At 40.4% G+C, this 16,971-nt stretch overlaps 1 protein-coding gene across 4 annotated transcripts in view; it reads right to left on the bottom strand.

Annotated features, from left to right (window-relative positions):
* Positions 1 to 16,971, bottom strand: part of ITGB4 (integrin subunit beta 4) — an 83,837-nt gene that overhangs the window by 49,818 nt on the left and 17,048 nt on the right. For all 4 annotated transcript variants that reach the window (XM_083351353.1, XM_083351354.1, XM_083351351.1 and 1 more), the window contains exons 2-6: positions 5,971 to 6,143; positions 4,385 to 4,467; positions 3,556 to 3,654; positions 2,655 to 2,859; positions 82 to 178 (exon numbers count right to left, since the gene is read on the bottom strand). In XM_083351353.1, the coding sequence (XP_083207479.1) occupies positions 82 to 178; positions 2,655 to 2,859; positions 3,556 to 3,654; positions 4,385 to 4,467; positions 5,971 to 6,049 (563 nt within the window). In that variant the 5' untranslated portion in view covers positions 6,050 to 6,143. The remainder of the gene's footprint in view (positions 1 to 81; positions 179 to 2,654; positions 2,860 to 3,555; positions 3,655 to 4,384; positions 4,468 to 5,970; positions 6,144 to 16,971) is intronic.

A 16,971-nucleotide genomic window follows, 5' to 3' on the forward strand; every position in this document is an offset into this window, starting at 1 on the left:
AGATAAAAGCCTTAATTTTTTTTAAAAAAATCCATGGATCCTGAAGAGTTCATTTCCAATGGATCCATCACTACTACTCACCTTGTGGGCCTCATGTCTGTCTGTGGTGCTGTAACTTTGTCCACAAATTTGCCAAAACCAATAGTATAGTCATCCGTCAGCTCCCTCAAGAAATTTGCTGGCAGGATAGAAGAAAGAAAGGAAGAAAGGAGGAAAATATTTGGGAACTTTAGATTAAATTTTATAATCCCATGATGGAGTTCAGTTACTATAAATATTATGTAGAGTTAGACGTGAAATCATTCACTCCATGAACCAATTAAAATTTACAGCAAACCTGAGAGATGTTTATGACCATGTAGAGAAAACACCAATGTATTACAAAGGAACCTTAACGCAATTTGAATATAGATTCTTGGTTTTTTTAATTATTTATTAGTATTATGGTAATAAGAGCCAGTCTGGTATAATAGTTAAGGCACTAGGCTAGAAACAGGGAAACCATCAGTTCTAATTCCACTTTAGGCACAAAGCCAGCGGGTAACTTTGGGTAGTCACTAGTCCTACTTAAAAAAAATATTGCCAAGAAAACTGAAGGGACTAGCTTACGCAGTCAATGACTTGAAGATGCCAAAATAATAATAAGAGTAAGAAAGTCTTGTTCATTAATACTGCTATACCATCAGGTAATGTTAGGATTGAGACAAGGCAATACTGCAAAATACTAGGACTTGTAGATAGAAGTTAATACATATGGAGAAAGAAATACAGTACTGTAATTGTGATTTGAGCTCTTGGAACAATACCTAAAGGTTCCTCTCAATATTTGGAAATTTTGAATTTATCAGACTTGAACATTTTAATTTTATAAAAATAAAATACGCTGCTTGGAACAGCCCACATCCTCAGATGCTAACTTAATCATTCTTAGGTCCTTGGTTAGAAGATGAATTACTACGTTTTCACCATTCTTTGTGAATTTAATTGTAGGTTACCCAGGTAAGTTTAAATCTCTCTCTCTCTAGCTTTACATCCTAATTATCATAGGATATCCTAAATGCACTCATTTTAATCATAGAAAACAACTGTGAAGAGGCTTTATGTTTTAAAGTTCCTATTCTTTTAAAACATTGGGCTTAATGCATTTATCCTTGACCCATCAAAAGTTAAACCTATGTATAAACTATTCACTTTAATCTCTCTATTTCTTCCTCTTATAGTTTTCTTCCACCTCTCAGCCCCTAAATCCTCTAAATCAGGAGTAAATTCCCTTTTCGTGCTTTTTGTACTTTCCTGATACTACATAAACAAAAGCAAGAACATGGTTTTTCATATCTATCAACTTTGTTCTGATGATGTGTGTGTGTGTATATAGATAGATATATAGATATATAGATATATAGATATATAGATATATAGATATAGATATAGATATAGATATAGATATAGATATAGATATAGATATAGATATAGATATAGTAAAAGGTAAAGGTTCCCCCGCACGTGCGTGCTAGTCGTTTCCGACTCTAGGGGCCGGTGCTCATCTCCGTTTCAAAGCCGAAGAGCCAGCGCTTGTCCGAGGATGTCTCCGTGGTCATGTGGCCAGCATGACTAGACACCAGAGGCGCACGGAATGCTGTTACCTTCCCACCGGAGTGGTCCCTATTTTTCTACTTGCATTTTTACGTGCTTTCGAACTGCTAGGTTGGCAGAAGCTGGGACGAGTAACAGGCGCTCACTCTGCTACACGGCACTTGGGATTCGACCCGCCAAACTGCCGACCTTCTGATCGACATGCTCAGCATCCTACCCCACTGAGCCAACGCGTCCCTATATATATATATATATATATATAATGTTTCAAATTAGCTTGGTTGCTGTCACGGGCAAAGAATCAGGACCATTTGTAAGATTGCAGCATAGAAGATTTATCCAAGCATATACATAAGATAAATACTTTGGCCACCTAATGAGAAGGAAGGACTCACTAGAGAAGAGCCTAATGTTGGGAAAGATTGAGGGCAATAGAAGAAGGGACGACAGAGAATGAGGTGGCTGGATGGAGTCACTGAAGCAGTTGGCATGAGCTTAAATGGACTCCAGAAGATGGTAGAGGACAGGAAGGCCTGGAGGAACATTGTCCATGGGGTCGCGATGGGTTGGACATGACTTCACAGCTAACAACAACATACATAACAATTTGGTCAACTAAAGTTCAAAGCTAAATTGATGCCAGATAATGGTCAATGGAATACAGGAAGGACTGCACTTGGATCTCTTGTAGGAACGCAAATACTTTAAACTGATGATGTATTTAACTCCCCCTTCCAGCTCTGACCCATCTTCTATTGTTGCCTAGCAGCCATTATCTAACCTAAGCATCGAATGTGAGGACCACCATGATGAGAAACAACTGACGAGAATCAAGTGAAGCCGTTAAAATGGGAATAGATCTTAGTCTCACATTCCATGCTGAAGCTGGAATAGATCAAGTTTCCAAGAAAAAAAAGCCAGCTTTTAACTGCCACATATATAATCCACCTGCTAATCTTAGATTTTGCTTCCCTCCTTTGCCAACGTCCTTGAAAAATTGCAGATAATTAACCGACAAGTGTCTCAGACTGCTTTCAAAATGAGATGGTTTAATCTCTCACCAAGGTTCTGACCCATTTGTTTCAGGTTGTCCAAGTCATCAGACATGGAATATGAAAAATCCATAAGAATGTAGAGGTCCACAGGAGATTCAGCGGGCTCAAACACCTTCATGACAATGTTTACTTCATCACCCGGTCTCAGTTTGAGTGATATGTGCTGGGGAGATACTTGTGCTTTCTTCAAAGATGTATCAATTTGGAAATCCTGCCAGGGAAGATATCAGTAATACATAATGGGGGATCCTGAAAAGATTTAGAGAAGACTATCACAGCAGATTGGTTGAATGTACTGATTCCCAAGATAATATTACAGTACCCCCTATGAGTATAAAGGTAGTCCTCAACTTACATCCATTTGTTTAGTGACCGTTCAATGTTACAATGGCACTGAAAAAAGTGACTTATGACTGGTTTTCACGCTTATGTCAGTTGCAGTATCCCCATGGTCACATGATCAAAATTTAAGTGTTTGTCAACTGGCATGTACTTATGACAGCTGCACTGTCCTGAGAGTCATGTGATCACAATTTGTAACCTTCCCAGCAGGCTTCCAACAAGTAAAGTCAATGGGAGAAATCAGATTTGCTTAGCAATCACATGTTTCACTTAATAACTGTGGTGATTCACTTAACAACAATGAAGCAAAACCTATTTAACTATTGCCTTGCTTAGCAACAGAAATTTTGGGCTCAACTGTGGTTGTAAGTGAAGGACCACCTATAAATGGTTGCAGTAAATGAATAAAACATTCTAACTAATTAGAAATTACTTCATTGAGAATAGCTACTTAAGTTGATTTTTTCTGACAAATTTTGCATTGGGCTGTTCTGGAAGATTATTCAGGTATATATTAATTTTCTTATGTTCATGTCCAGCATTCTTTCACTGTACCTCTACTCACCCTTGTCTTTAATAACTCTCCAGACTTCAGTTTTATGTTGTTTTGGCAGCCATAGCTCCTTAGATTATCTTCAAAATCGCAACGGATGCCTTTAAAGTTCTGGTATGAGAATAATTATAGTAAAGTATGCTTAGAAATTAGGCTCAAAATCAAATTGTCTTTAGGAACTCACCTTCTGCCTTAATATTAGGCTAAGGTTAGAATTAGTGGCTCACTGAAAAATTCTAACTCACTCCTACTGAATTTAAAGATCCCGATCTTTTTTGGCCTTGTGAAGATGTTATGTTGTAGCTATTATCACAAAGTGGCTGTTATTGTGGCACCAAGTAGGTAACCAGGCAATCCCTCCAACCCCCAAACTGATTGAGTTCTCAGCCTCCAAATACAATTTATTTGAACTGTGGTTTGTTTGTTTTGCTCCAATAGGACACAAATTTCAAAGAAGGCATGCCCATAGAAAATAAAATTATTTTTCTTATTAACCATGTAGACCTCCTGGAGGAAACTTCAGTGAGGCTGGGAATACTTTACAGTCTAGAGCCCTCCCCCTCAGTGTTTCTGAGGCGTACTAGTGAGGCAATCAAATCACTATAAAAGCATCTGTGGGTTTCTTTTTGTTAACATGTTCTTTTATTGTTTTTAATGGGTTTCGTTGGTTCTTAAAACTGAGAAACAACTCAGGAAGTCCATGTTGTTAGCCTGAAGGTGGAGGGAATAACTCGTAAAATAAATAGATCAATGTCAAATGTTGAATGGACAGGGGTTATGGCCAAATTTCAGTGTCCTAATTCACATCGTCCTATACTCAATACCTGTGAAAAGGTTTTACCTCATCTGTGCAAAAAGTACAGTTGCTGCTCACTCGGATGCATTCAGTGCAGCTTTTTGCCCTAGAAGCCACACAGCGGTTAACTAGAGAACAAACAAAGAAACAAATAGGTTAGAACAAAATGGTCTAGAAATAGGCAAAGTTCTAAAATGTGGTCATCATTCTCTTTCAAACTTGCAATGTCAATGTTTTTTTAACCAGGATTTGATATTGTTCCCAGGAGCTCTCATTGATGGTGATTATGATTATGATGATTATGATCATTGTTGAATTTCCAAGTGTAAAATTCATAGAATTTCATGGTGCCCACACTGACCTTTCATACAATTGGATATGAGGCTTTAGCCATTTTTGCATTTTAACATTTAATCTTAAATGTTAATCCTTTAATTCTTATTTACTTTTAAGAGTATATAATTCCCATTTAGGAGTGCCATTGATTTTATGATGCCGGCAGAGGCATGCTTCCAAACTGCAAATGGCCTGGATTGGGAAGGATCATAATACATTCATTGTTACATTAATTTACTTCTAGATTCTGCACATTAAGAGAGCATTGCTTCATTACAAATCCTCTAACAGACTTTAAAGGAATATATTGAAAAGGAAGCTGTTTATTTTGTTCTATATAATGTCTCTTCTCAAGACTTAATTGCAAGAACAATTTAATGGCAACAGAAACAGCATTCAGAAATTATTATGATCTGTAAAGTTCAATTGATTCAGTATTTCAGTTACTGATCTCAAGAAAAATACATTAGAACTGAACGCAATAGTAAAGGTAAAGGTAAAGGTTCCCCCGCACATGCGTGCTAGTCGTTTCCGACTCTAGGGGCCGGTGCTCATCTCCGTTTCATAGCCGAAGAGCCAGCGCTTGTCCGAGGACGTCTCCGTGGTCATGTGGCCGGCATGACTAGACGCCAAAGGCGCACGGAACGCTGTTACCTTCCCACTGTAGTGGTCCCTATTTTTCTACTTGCATTTTTACATGCTTTTGAACTGCTAGGTGGGCAGAAGCTGGGACGAGTAACAGGCGCTCACTCCGCTACGCGGCACTCGGGATTCGACCCGCCAAACTGCCGACCTTCCGATCGACAAGTTCAGCGTCCTAACCCACTGAGCCACCGCGTCCCTTTAGCAATAGTAAAAAAGGCTTATTAAACTATTCTGGAAGATCAAGTTACAATGGATGTTAGTTGGGCTTGCAATATCCACATGATTAGATTCTCACCGTTTTGGCAGTGTGCTAGACACAACCAAAAAATGGCAAAGCAATTCATTGGTTCTTAAGGGGTTTGACTTTTTCCTGGTCTAAAATAATGTCATTACCCTCACAAAAAAAAGACTCTTGTTTTACACAAGTGTCTCAGCAGCAACAATCCCAAACTTGATCCTTGACTCCCAAACAAGCAATTACAAATTGCTCCATTATCCCAAGGGGCCAAATTATCTCCTTGGAGGTAGTTAATCTTAGCCTAAGAACCAATGGTATAGTATAGACCGTCTTATTTGAAAACAAAGGGATATTTTAGGAATGTTTAGGGAGTAAAAGAAAGCGAAATCAAGAATGTACTTTTTGAACTTACTTTTCTTTCCTTGGCTTAAGATAAAAAGCAGGGAGAACAGAAGCAGTTGGAACCACATCCTTCCAAAGAGCTTGCCCATTCTTCCTGAAATACCATAGACTGTGGAGTCAGCAGTAATTCAGTTCAATCTCATCTGATAGTTCTTGAATTCCTTTAATGCAGCCTTCTGTAATCTGGAAGATGTAATTCCAACACTGTTGGGAGCCATCAGATTAGGGAAGGGTTATAGAGAACAACCACATGTTTCTTACCACTGCTGTTTGGAAGATAGGAAATTCCCTGCTGCAGACACGAGAGACCTCAGAATAACCTGAGATAACCAGCAATATTATGTAGCTGAATTAACATCTAATTCCTGAGTAGCCATGAACTGGCAACCAGAAATTACCTCATGGTTAATATATACACTAAAAATTAAGTTTGTCTTTGATCAAATGTGAAGTATCGTGCTTGAAAAATTTACGGATTCGTGTCTGTTTATAAGAGGAGGTGGAAAGTTTTAAAGTCCCAAATCTGAATCTTTGGAAATTCTACTTAACTTCTGAGATTTTGCCAGGCTTTGCTTTTGCACTTTCCAACTACTCTTCACAGGCACAAAATATAAGAAACTTGCTTGGAGGCGAGAAAGAGATGGGTGGGAAGGGATATAGATTCCATGTTCAGTATAAACCAGCCTGTGTGGAGCAATGCAGCACCAGTTCATATGATCTTTTGATATTCAAAGAAGGTAACTGAATCAGAGCATCTATCTAACACTGAAGGAACAATGGCCAGATATTTTGTACAGAAAGGCACAGATCTCATACTCATGCATGATGAAGCATCCTCACTGGTCACATTAGTAAACTTGCAAATAGTTTGCTCATATAGTGCTCACTGCTCACGTAGTGAACTTTCAAGTAGTTTATACATCCTTTCTCTGGTAGTTTTGTGTATTGATGAGGAAAACCATTTCAAGAACGCATTTTCAAAAATGACTATGCATCATTAGCTTGTGCTAAAAAAACATAGAACATATATTCACAAAGGAGGAGATTTATGGAGGAGATTTATTTATGGCTCTGGCCTTCTGTCTTAATTAGCATAGTGGCATTATAAGCCAAAGGAACCCAAATGCAGAACTTCTAGCACTCCAGCATTAGAAGTTGAAAGGGAATGGAGGTATTTATCCATGGCAAGCACAGTGGCAGAAAAAAAAAGAAGCCCACCATTGAGTAAAGATATGGACCTAAGTGTAATGTATTGGGCCTTTTACTTGAACTGTTTTCAGGTGTCTTTGAATGCTGCTTCAGATTGCTTAATTAGGGTGTCTGTGTAACGGTCGCTGGCTGCCCAGACATGCAGTCTCCAGGATGATCATTGGTTGGGCCTGGGGTGGGAATAGGTTCCTTCAAACCTATTGGCCACCACCTAGTGGCCAACCATATAAGTAGTTGTGTAGAAGCCTCTGTTCTCAGTTCTGTTCCTGTTACTACAATAAAGCAATGCTCCTGTTTGAACCCTCTCGTCTCGCCTCCTGCTTCCAAGAAACCCACTACACAACACTAAGAATGAAAGATGAGGTGCTTGGTCACAAGCCAGGAGACAAGCACTAATTGGCTGATAATTCTCAATGCTCAGCTTCTCTGTGGCTTGCAAATATGTAAACATATCCATGATCAGAGTGCCCTGATGTTCAGTAGATCTGAAAAGAGTTAAAATAGCCCACGTTGGACTTTTCATTTAAGTAACCATTTCCCAGCCTTGGGAAATTCCCGATGTGTGTGGACTTTTTTTTATCAATGGCATGCTGGGCAGGAAATTTGAGGCACTGAAGCGGCTTCTGGAAATCTCTGTTGTTCTTTGCATGAATTCCAGATAATAATGATAAGATTACTCTAGTAACTCACCATAACAATAAAATAATTCCTCACTGTGCACTGACAGATTTTGATTACAAAACAACTACAGTACCAATCCATGCCTCAGATAATACCATGAGTTAATTGGCCATGTTTAAGAGAGAGAGAATAAATTGGGTGCTTGGTTGTGGAACTCTCAAATTATGGTTCTCACACTCAGAACAGGACACTGATGGAAGTATTTTGCTTTTATCCCAGAATGTTTTGGGAATGCTTCCTATGTTCATGCTTGTTTCCCCCACTGTAATCACACCAGCAAAAAAAAATGCTAGGTCTATAAGTAGGACTTTGACATAGCCCAAAGTCTTTGCTTTGGAGAAGATCTACAAGCAAGGCTAAAGGTTCTTCTTTTTTGCCGCATGGCTGTTAGCACTTCTGAATGGACATGTGCCTGTTTGTACTGTCCCAAGGCCATGCAAAGCTTTTCTTACATTGCATCAGCAATGATTGTAGCTAGGGAAGAGATGGATTGTTCAGGATTCTTCATAAAACGCATCTCAAATATAAAACCAGCACGTCAGAAAAACAGATTCAACTGAGTTTGTATACCTAACATGCTGCATTTCTCTGGACAAAGACATAATGTATGAGATAATGTTAAAATAACAATTCACTTGTTCCAGAAGGCAGTAGCCTTATTGTATTCCACTGGCCCCAAGTACTTGCTTAAAGTTCTGTTTCAGTTTAATAAGGTAGGCTTGTAAATTTATTACAGAAGAAGATTTGCAAGAGTTGTTGAATTTTCAAACCAGAATTAGAATATGTTGCATGTCATAAAAAAGAGCCTTGGTGGAGCAGTGGGCTAATGCCTCCTTAAGTAACACCAGCTGCCTGCAATTCGTGCAGGTTCGCATCCCACCAGGCTCAAGGTTGACTCAGCCTTCCATCCTTCCGAGGTAGGTAAAATGAGGACCCAGATTGTTGGGGGCAATTAAGCTGACTTTGTAATAATGCCGCTTGGGGTGTGTGTGAAAGCCCTAATAAGCAGGCATATACATAGAATGAAGGCTACTGCTAAGCTTGTAAGCCGCCCTGAGTCTTCGGAGAAGGGCGGGATATAAATGGAATTAAAATAAAAAATAAAAAATATTGTCCCGGAGCAGTTACAAATCTTAATTTAACTTCTATATTTATAGAAGTTCTATAATATATACATAGAATGAAGGCTACTGCTAAGTTTGTAAGCCGCCCTGAGTCTTCGGAGAAGGGCGGGATATAAATGGAATTTAAAAATATATATATAAATAATATAGTTTAGGAACTCCAATGAACTTGCTCAAATAAAAAAACAAATCTGAAGAAATAATCTTTGGAGAGAAAACTATTCAGAATACCAAGGATGTACCAAATTCCCTAGCATTAAACCTTGAAACCTCTGTTATGTACACATACCACTGATATGTGGGTGATCTGCAGCAATCAGCCTCTCGTGCCAGTAGTTCAAAATGTGCATCCCTCTGCACACATGACTTACGATTCACTGCCAAAACAAGCACCTCTTTTTCCTGAGTTTGGGACTTTCTAGGCTAATAAAAATTAGAGAAGAAGAAAAACAAGATACGCGTCCAAATAGCCCCCTCCTGTCAGCTATTTCCTATTGTGCTAACAATTTCCAGCAGCTATTAAAGAATGCTAGGTGGGGCCATGGAAAATGGCCAGCCTCCATAGGAAACTCTCGTCTGGGGAGAGCGAGGTGGGTGTCTGTAAACTTGCAAGCTCACATCCTCACAGGGTCTTTCTTTCTTTCTTTCTTTCTTTCTTTCTTTCTTTCTTTCTTTCTTTCTTTCTTTCTTTCTTTCTTTCTTTCTTTCTTTCTTTCTTTCCTTTCCTTTCCTTTCCTTTCCTTTTCTTTTTTCTTTCTTTGAGGACTTGTTTATGGAACTGTTACATGGAATGCTAAACTGTTTTAAATTAAGACACGTTTAAATTGTTCTCACCTTACAAATATTGTGGCTTGGACAGAGAATTTCACTGAGGTTCAAGGTGCTGGTTCTTTCCTATAAAGCCCTACATGGCTTAGGCCCGGGATATTTACAGGACTGTCTGCTGCCAGGAACGACTTCCCATCGCCCTGTGCACTCACACAGAGAGGGTCTCCTCAGGGTGCCGTCGGCCAGACAATGTTGGCTGGCGACCCCCAGGGGGAGGGCCTTCTCTGTTGGGGTGCCTGCCCTTTGGAATCAGCTCCCCCGAGAACTTTGAATGGCCCCAGATCTCTGGTCCTTTCGTCGTGACCTAAAGACATACCTTTTCCAACTGGCCAACCTGGATTGAAGACGGGGGTTTTAATTTTGTTTTAATTTTTATTGGTTTTTAGTGGGGCTTTGTAAATTTAATCTCTTTTAATATTTGTATTTGTTGTTTTATTGTTGTTAGCCGCCCTGAGTCCTTCGGGAGATAGGGCGGCATATAAGTCCCATAATTAAATTAAATTAAATTAAATGTCTGCAAAAAACACAAGCAAGTTCAGAGAACACTAAGGACCCCACATACATAGTACTACTCCAACTGTTTTCACCAACAACTCTCTGGCTTTTTCACTGGAAATGGTCTAAATTGGTCTCCAATTCTAGTGCAGTATTTTAGCCATTGTACTGCATTGGTTGTCTTTCCATGCAAATATTTGGAAAGTATTTCATCCAGGGAGAAAAAAAAATCTCTAACAGAAAAAATAGTGGGAATGTGAACCTGCTTGATTCACCCATACATGGGCTTAGTCGTGCTACGGAGTGCATAGAGCAGGGGTGTCAAACTCAATTTCATTGAGGGCTACATCAGCATTGCGGTTGCCCTCAGGGGGCCGGGTGGGTATGGCCTGGGTGGGCATGGCCTGGGTGGGCGTGGCCAGCTCTACATCGTTCACATCAAGGGTGCCTATGGGGGCCTGAGCAGGAGTGGAACAGATCTGAGGGTCTCTGGGCCAGGGCCAAGGCAGTGGGAGCCGTTCCCTCACTGTTTCCAGGATGGCTTCATGGGCCACATGAAACCACTTCGCGGGCCGGATCCGGCCCCCGGGCCTTGTGTTTGACATGTCTGGCATAGAGCAAACACAGTGTTCACAAACACACACACATATATCTGCTCTATCTCCTGCATTAAAGCACAATATTAACAACTATGCCTGTAGAATAAACTGCAGTAGCTAAGACTCAAATATATTATTAAGTTATAAACGATGATCTCCATAGCAAAGCGGCTGGAACCACACATTAGGCTTGGCAAAAGTCAGATCTGTTTTCCTTTAGTGTGATGCCTGAATAAATCATGAATCTATTCAAACTGGGATTTGAATCCAGATAACACCCTGGAGTCAAACACACCATTCCAACGATTAATATTTTCCAGAACTCATTTAAGCACATTAAACATTTATGAAGCGTGCTGTAAAATTGTGCCATAAAATGAATGCGTTCTGTGCCATTTTTTAAAATAAAGTCCATAAAGCTGTTATGATTGTAGGAAATGACTTGGTGGTGCTACATGGGCTGGTGGTGAATGCAGGAGATGGTTTTAGTCACCCTCCTAGCCCTGCAGATAAATAAAGAGTTGCCACACAGGCAACTAGCCCCAGGATCAATGAGCAGCTTCTGTACAACTGGAAGCTGAGCCAGCAAAGTGTTTAAAGTGTTGGACCAGCCTACTTCAGCCCTAAAAGCTCACCAGGTGACTTTGGACGCTGCCTTGCCCAACCTCCCTCAGTCATAAAATAGCTGCCGTGGAGATAATAATAAGGGAAATCCCCAATAAGTCACCTTGAGAGGGCAGGATAAATCTAACTACATCAGTGGGTCTAGTGGGGCCATCAGCTGCCTATCTGGCCTCTCATGTGCAAGGCTCCAGCAGCCACTTTATGGTCATCAGTATTATTGATAGTATTATTGTACTATTAAAACAAACAGCTACATTTCTATCTGCATTGTCCCAAAGGTGCTTTTTCAGCAGGCAACTGGACTTCCTTGTTCAAGAATGTCCAGTTGCCTCCTGAAAAAGCACTTTTGGGACAACTGTGACCTGGATATACTTAGAATCTCCATAGACACTCTACCTGCATGGTTTTTGGTAATGATATTTTTGTCTGAGCTGTGCTGCATTCATAGAGACTCAAATTATCTGTGTCAGGTATGCATATACTTTTAATTTTTTTTTTAGAGAACAACTCCTGTACTTTAAAAGAGAACGAGCTCAGCATGATGGGTTCCCTCATGTTCTGGAAACGTGATGAAGTCTTCCCACCTAGCAGTCGTAAACAGTAGTTGTAGTGGCCTGTATGATTACTGATTGTCCATGGAGATAAATAGGATTAACGTCTTCATGCAAGAGCCCGCATCCAGCAGGGGCTCATGTCTGGTTCTACATAATGAATTATTCTGACATGTCAATACAGTGCAGAAATCTTTGTGGCTGCAGCTAAGTATAAATTTGTGCTATTGGAGTATGTGTGATAATTTAACTACATGCCCAAGTGTGGTTAGGCTAGCAGTGTCTATTACATCCTTAGAGAGATGAAAATATGAAGCTAATCTATGGTTTAGTTGTACCTCAACAGAAGAATGAATCATGTTTCAGCCACTGAGATTGGCAAAACTGAAAATTGTTAATCTAGTTTGGATTATTTCCTTGTCTTCTGCAGAGGTGGGGAGCGGGTGAACAAGGAAACTGTAATTAGCATTTTTGCAGCTTGGCAAGACTTGTCTGTAACTAAAACTAAATATTTTATATAGCAAAGCTACATAATAACAGACCACTTTCAGTGTCCAATTTATTTCCTGCCTTTTCTTGAGGAGCTGTCAGCCCTTTAAGGTAGGCCAGCTTAGGAAATAGACACCCCAAGAAATATCAGAATTCAACTCTCTTGATATGGGCTATATAGTAACAGAATTTTAAAAGTCTTGACAGCATTTTCCTATACTGAAGAAAGTCAGACCAGAGGAACTTTGACTTTCTTTCCCCTGTTTTCCTGTTTTCTCAGGCTAAGCTCATGGGCTCCTAAATTTTCTAATTTCCTGCTGGATATTTTCTTCCAGCTCCTCTCTGCACTCCTCTGCAAGAGCTCAAAACAAATCGGGATCTCCTTGATGTAAGTTGGGCTGAGAGTGTGTGACTGGACCAAAGTCACCCTATGAGATTCGTGGTTGGGGGTAAATTTAAAATTTAAAATCTCCCCAGTCTGGTTCTATACCACATAGACTCCCTACTTTGCATTCCATTGCCATCTTTGGGAAGATTGTTTACCCTTCTGCAATAGAATGTTATTGATGGTGACATTATCCATTACCACTGTCTTGCTGCCCAGTACTCACAATGTCTGTATTTGGTCACTTGGAGATTGCAATTTATTTCCTCTGGTTCCAGTGGGACAGGAGAGATTCAGCATTTCCAACCAACTTCTTTCTATCATGACTGTCCTACTGTAATAGGCTTGCCTATATATATATATATCCATTTCAAAGCTGAAGAGCCAGTGCTTGTCCGAGGAGGTCTCTGTGGTCATGTGGTCATGACTAGACGCCAAAGGAGCACAGAACACTGTTACCTTCCCACCGTAGTGGTCCCTATTTACACACACACACACACACACACACACACACACACACACACACATATATATGTGTGTGTGTGTGTGTGTGTGTGTGTGTGTGTGTCATATGTTAACTCTTAGATTACCTTGCTAGGCCCCAAACATGGGGCAAATCTTTATTTCCTGTTTTCAGCCTTATCTCAAAGGCCATCGAACAGGCTGTAGTCACACCGGACAGTTCATATATTTGTGTAAATTACTAACAAAGAATTTAGGGAGGCTGATATGCATTTCGGACTCATTAGTCCTCATCAGTCAGTCATACCCTTCTGAGATTCGAACCTGGGTTGCTTGCACGTTAGGCAGTGTTTTTACTTCTTGAGCCACAGGTTCTCTCTCGCTTTGTTAGCCTTTTTGCAAGGGGAGAAATATGTGTCATAGGTTAACTCTTAGATTACCTTGCTAGGCCCCAAACATGGGGCAAATCTTTATTTCCTGTTTTCAGCCTTATCTCAAAGGCCATCGAACAGGCTGTAGTCACACCGGACAGTTCATATATTTGTGTAAATTACTAACAAAGAATTTAGGGAGGCTGATATGCATTTCGGACTCATTAGTCCTCATCAGTCAGTCATACCCTTCTGAGATTCGAATATGTCAAATGTTAACTATTTAGATTACCTTGCTAGGCCCCAAACATGGGGCAAATCTTTATTTCCTGTTTTCAGCCTATCTTGAAGGCCATCGAACAGGCAGTAGTCACACCGGACAGCTCAATGTCAGAAGGGTATGGCTGACTGATGAAAACTAATAAGTTAGAAATGCATTTCAGTCTCCCTATATTGAATTTGGGAAAGTAGAAAGGAAGCCAATTACCATTATAGCTAATGGGCAAGGCTGAATGGGGAAATCTTGGAATTCACCTAATGCATAATTTTTACATTAGTGGGGTTACAACGGAAGTGTATTTATTTTCCTCAGAGACCAGTTGTCGAGAGGCTGTCCCCTTCTATAATTTCACCAAGAATTTCCCCAGTAATTCCCATATTTATTTAATATTTCAACTTTTATCTCGCCTTTTTTTGTAGGAGCTCAAGGCAGCCTTTGTAGAGGACATCCTTCATTTTATCCCATAAGCATAGGCATCTGAGTGGAGGGTGGGGGATGAAGCAGGGGTGAATGGGTGAAAATTACTAACATGAGCTGTGACGTTGCATCTCACAGCCTAACTTTGTGCACTTCTTCTGGCAATGTGGCACATAAGGGGGCAGAATTTGTATCACGAGTTTGCAAATGGTGCAATATTTTGATAAAAGTAATTGATTGCTGTGGATTTTTCTGCCCTCCACAACAATCCCATGAAACAGATAGTGCTTATGTTATTCTGTCAGCTGTTTGGTCAAATGGAAGCTTGAACATAGGTCTTCCTGGTCACAGTTCATAACCTTAATCGTCATGTCTCTCTGGCTACCTTAGGATCCAATGAAATGGCTAGCCAGTTTAGAGATGGGTTAAGGATGCTGCATTACAGTATGAGGATCCGGTTACATATGAATGTGAAAGGATCCTTCAGAAGATAGTGATAGGGCCACCTCTTGGGCTGAGCAGCAGCCCTTTGAGATGGATAAGGAGCAATTTGGAAGTAAGTAATGACTGCTTCGTGTTGTAAATCCACAACAAACAATTATCATCATGGATATAGAAAACCTCCAGATCTTAGTACTTGATGCTAAACAACAATTTTGCTGCTCAATAGGACAAAGAAGTCTTCTATTCTTCTTCACAATCTTCAGTGATTAGGGCCGGTAGGATCATGGTTGAAGGTACTTGACATCCACAGTTCAGTGACTAAACACATGGACCACCTCTGCCAGAAATTCTTGATAGCTCTTGGAAGAGGATATTTGGATCCCCTATCCATATTAGATATTGCTTGATTTCCTTTTCTTTCATCTTTTAAGGCTATGTGCACTGCATGCAGGTTTGCTAGACCAGAGCAATCAATCTAGGCAACTGGGGTTACAGCAACCATAAGCTTCTTCCTCTGATCAGGGTGGGCTGGGTCGATGGGAACTGAAGCCCAAAATATCTAGATGACTCTTACTCGAAAGATCCTGAAGGTACTGTAGTGGCTTTAAAGTGCATTCCTCCAGTTTGTGAGGCGCGCTCCCCTCCCTTGCTATTATTTGCTTGCCCAGTAGCCAGTCTCTCTTCTGGCTTAACAATGAATGATGAGGTCCTTATAGTTCTAACTGAAGGGTAGCATTTGGTGGCTGCACCTCTTTTCCCATTAGTGTTCCCACTCATACCTGCCAGATGGGAAAAATAACCATCAAACATTTTCGTTAACACTCTGATGTGATTGGGTTTGGCATAGGAAGCTATGAATGGGAACCCTGGCATTCCCTCCTCCACCTGAAAGTATCCAAGCCATGCCAACATCTGAACTATCATAACTGAAAGTCAATAAATGCCCTGTGCTCCCTAGCCCCAGTCCCTGACCATGCCACCATCATGCATGCTGACAAAACATCAGAAATTGTTTGTAGAGCAATGTTCGTGCTGAAGAAGATGGAAACACCACTTTAACATATTGGGATTGGCTAACTACAAAATTAGGTAACCTCAGCTAGCTGCTGAAATTTATTGTTTATTTATTACATTTTTATCCTGCCTTTATTATCTTATAAGTAACTCAAGGTGGCAAAGATACATAATACTCCTTCCTCCTCCTCCTCTTTTTCCCCACAACAACCGCCATGTGAGGTGAGTTGGGCAGAGAGAAAACGACTGGGCCAAAGTCACCCAGCTAGCTTTCATGACTAAGGCAAGTTTAGAACTTACTACTTCCTGGTTTCTAGGCCAATATCTTAACCATTACACTAATGCTGACAATGTCATGAAGATGTGTTACTACAGCATGGTTAATAAGGCACCTTTGAGCCAGGCTCAGGAAGGCACATAGATGAGCCGTTAATTCAATATAATGCAGTATAAAAAGTGATATTGAATACATATAACTAAAGTTAGTTTAGATCAATCTTCTTACTGCTGGAGAAGAAGGTCAGTCAGAGTAAGGACCTGTTTGTAGGATATGATGTAGGGAAAAAGGAAAATAACAACATGAATGGCACATGTCTAGGAGGAGATTATGGAAGGCTGGCAGCATTCTTGCTTGGAAACTAAGCACATCTACATATACATTCTGAGGCTGCGTAGATATTTATTCTTTATCTTAAAAGAGTGTAGTACCTTTTAAGAGCATTGGTGGAGCAGTGGGCTAATGCCTCCTTAAGTAACACCAGCTGCCTGCAATTCGTGCAGGTTCGCATCCCACCAGGCTCAAGGTTGACTCAGCCTTCCATCCTTCCGAGGTAGGTAAAATGAGGACCCAGATTGTTGGGGGCAATTAAGCTGACTTTGTAATAATGCCGCTTGGGGTGTGTGTGAAAGCCCTAATAAGCAGGCATATACATAGAATGAAGGCTACTGCTAAGCTTGTAAGCCGCCCTGAGTCTTCGGAGAAGGGCGGGATATAAATGGAATTTTTTAAAAAATAGTACAATCTGGGAAACACGGTTA

This window comes from Vipera ursinii (assembly GCF_947247035.1).
Source record: "Vipera ursinii genome assembly, chromosome: 2".
NCBI lineage: Eukaryota > Metazoa > Chordata > Lepidosauria > Squamata > Viperidae > Vipera > Vipera ursinii.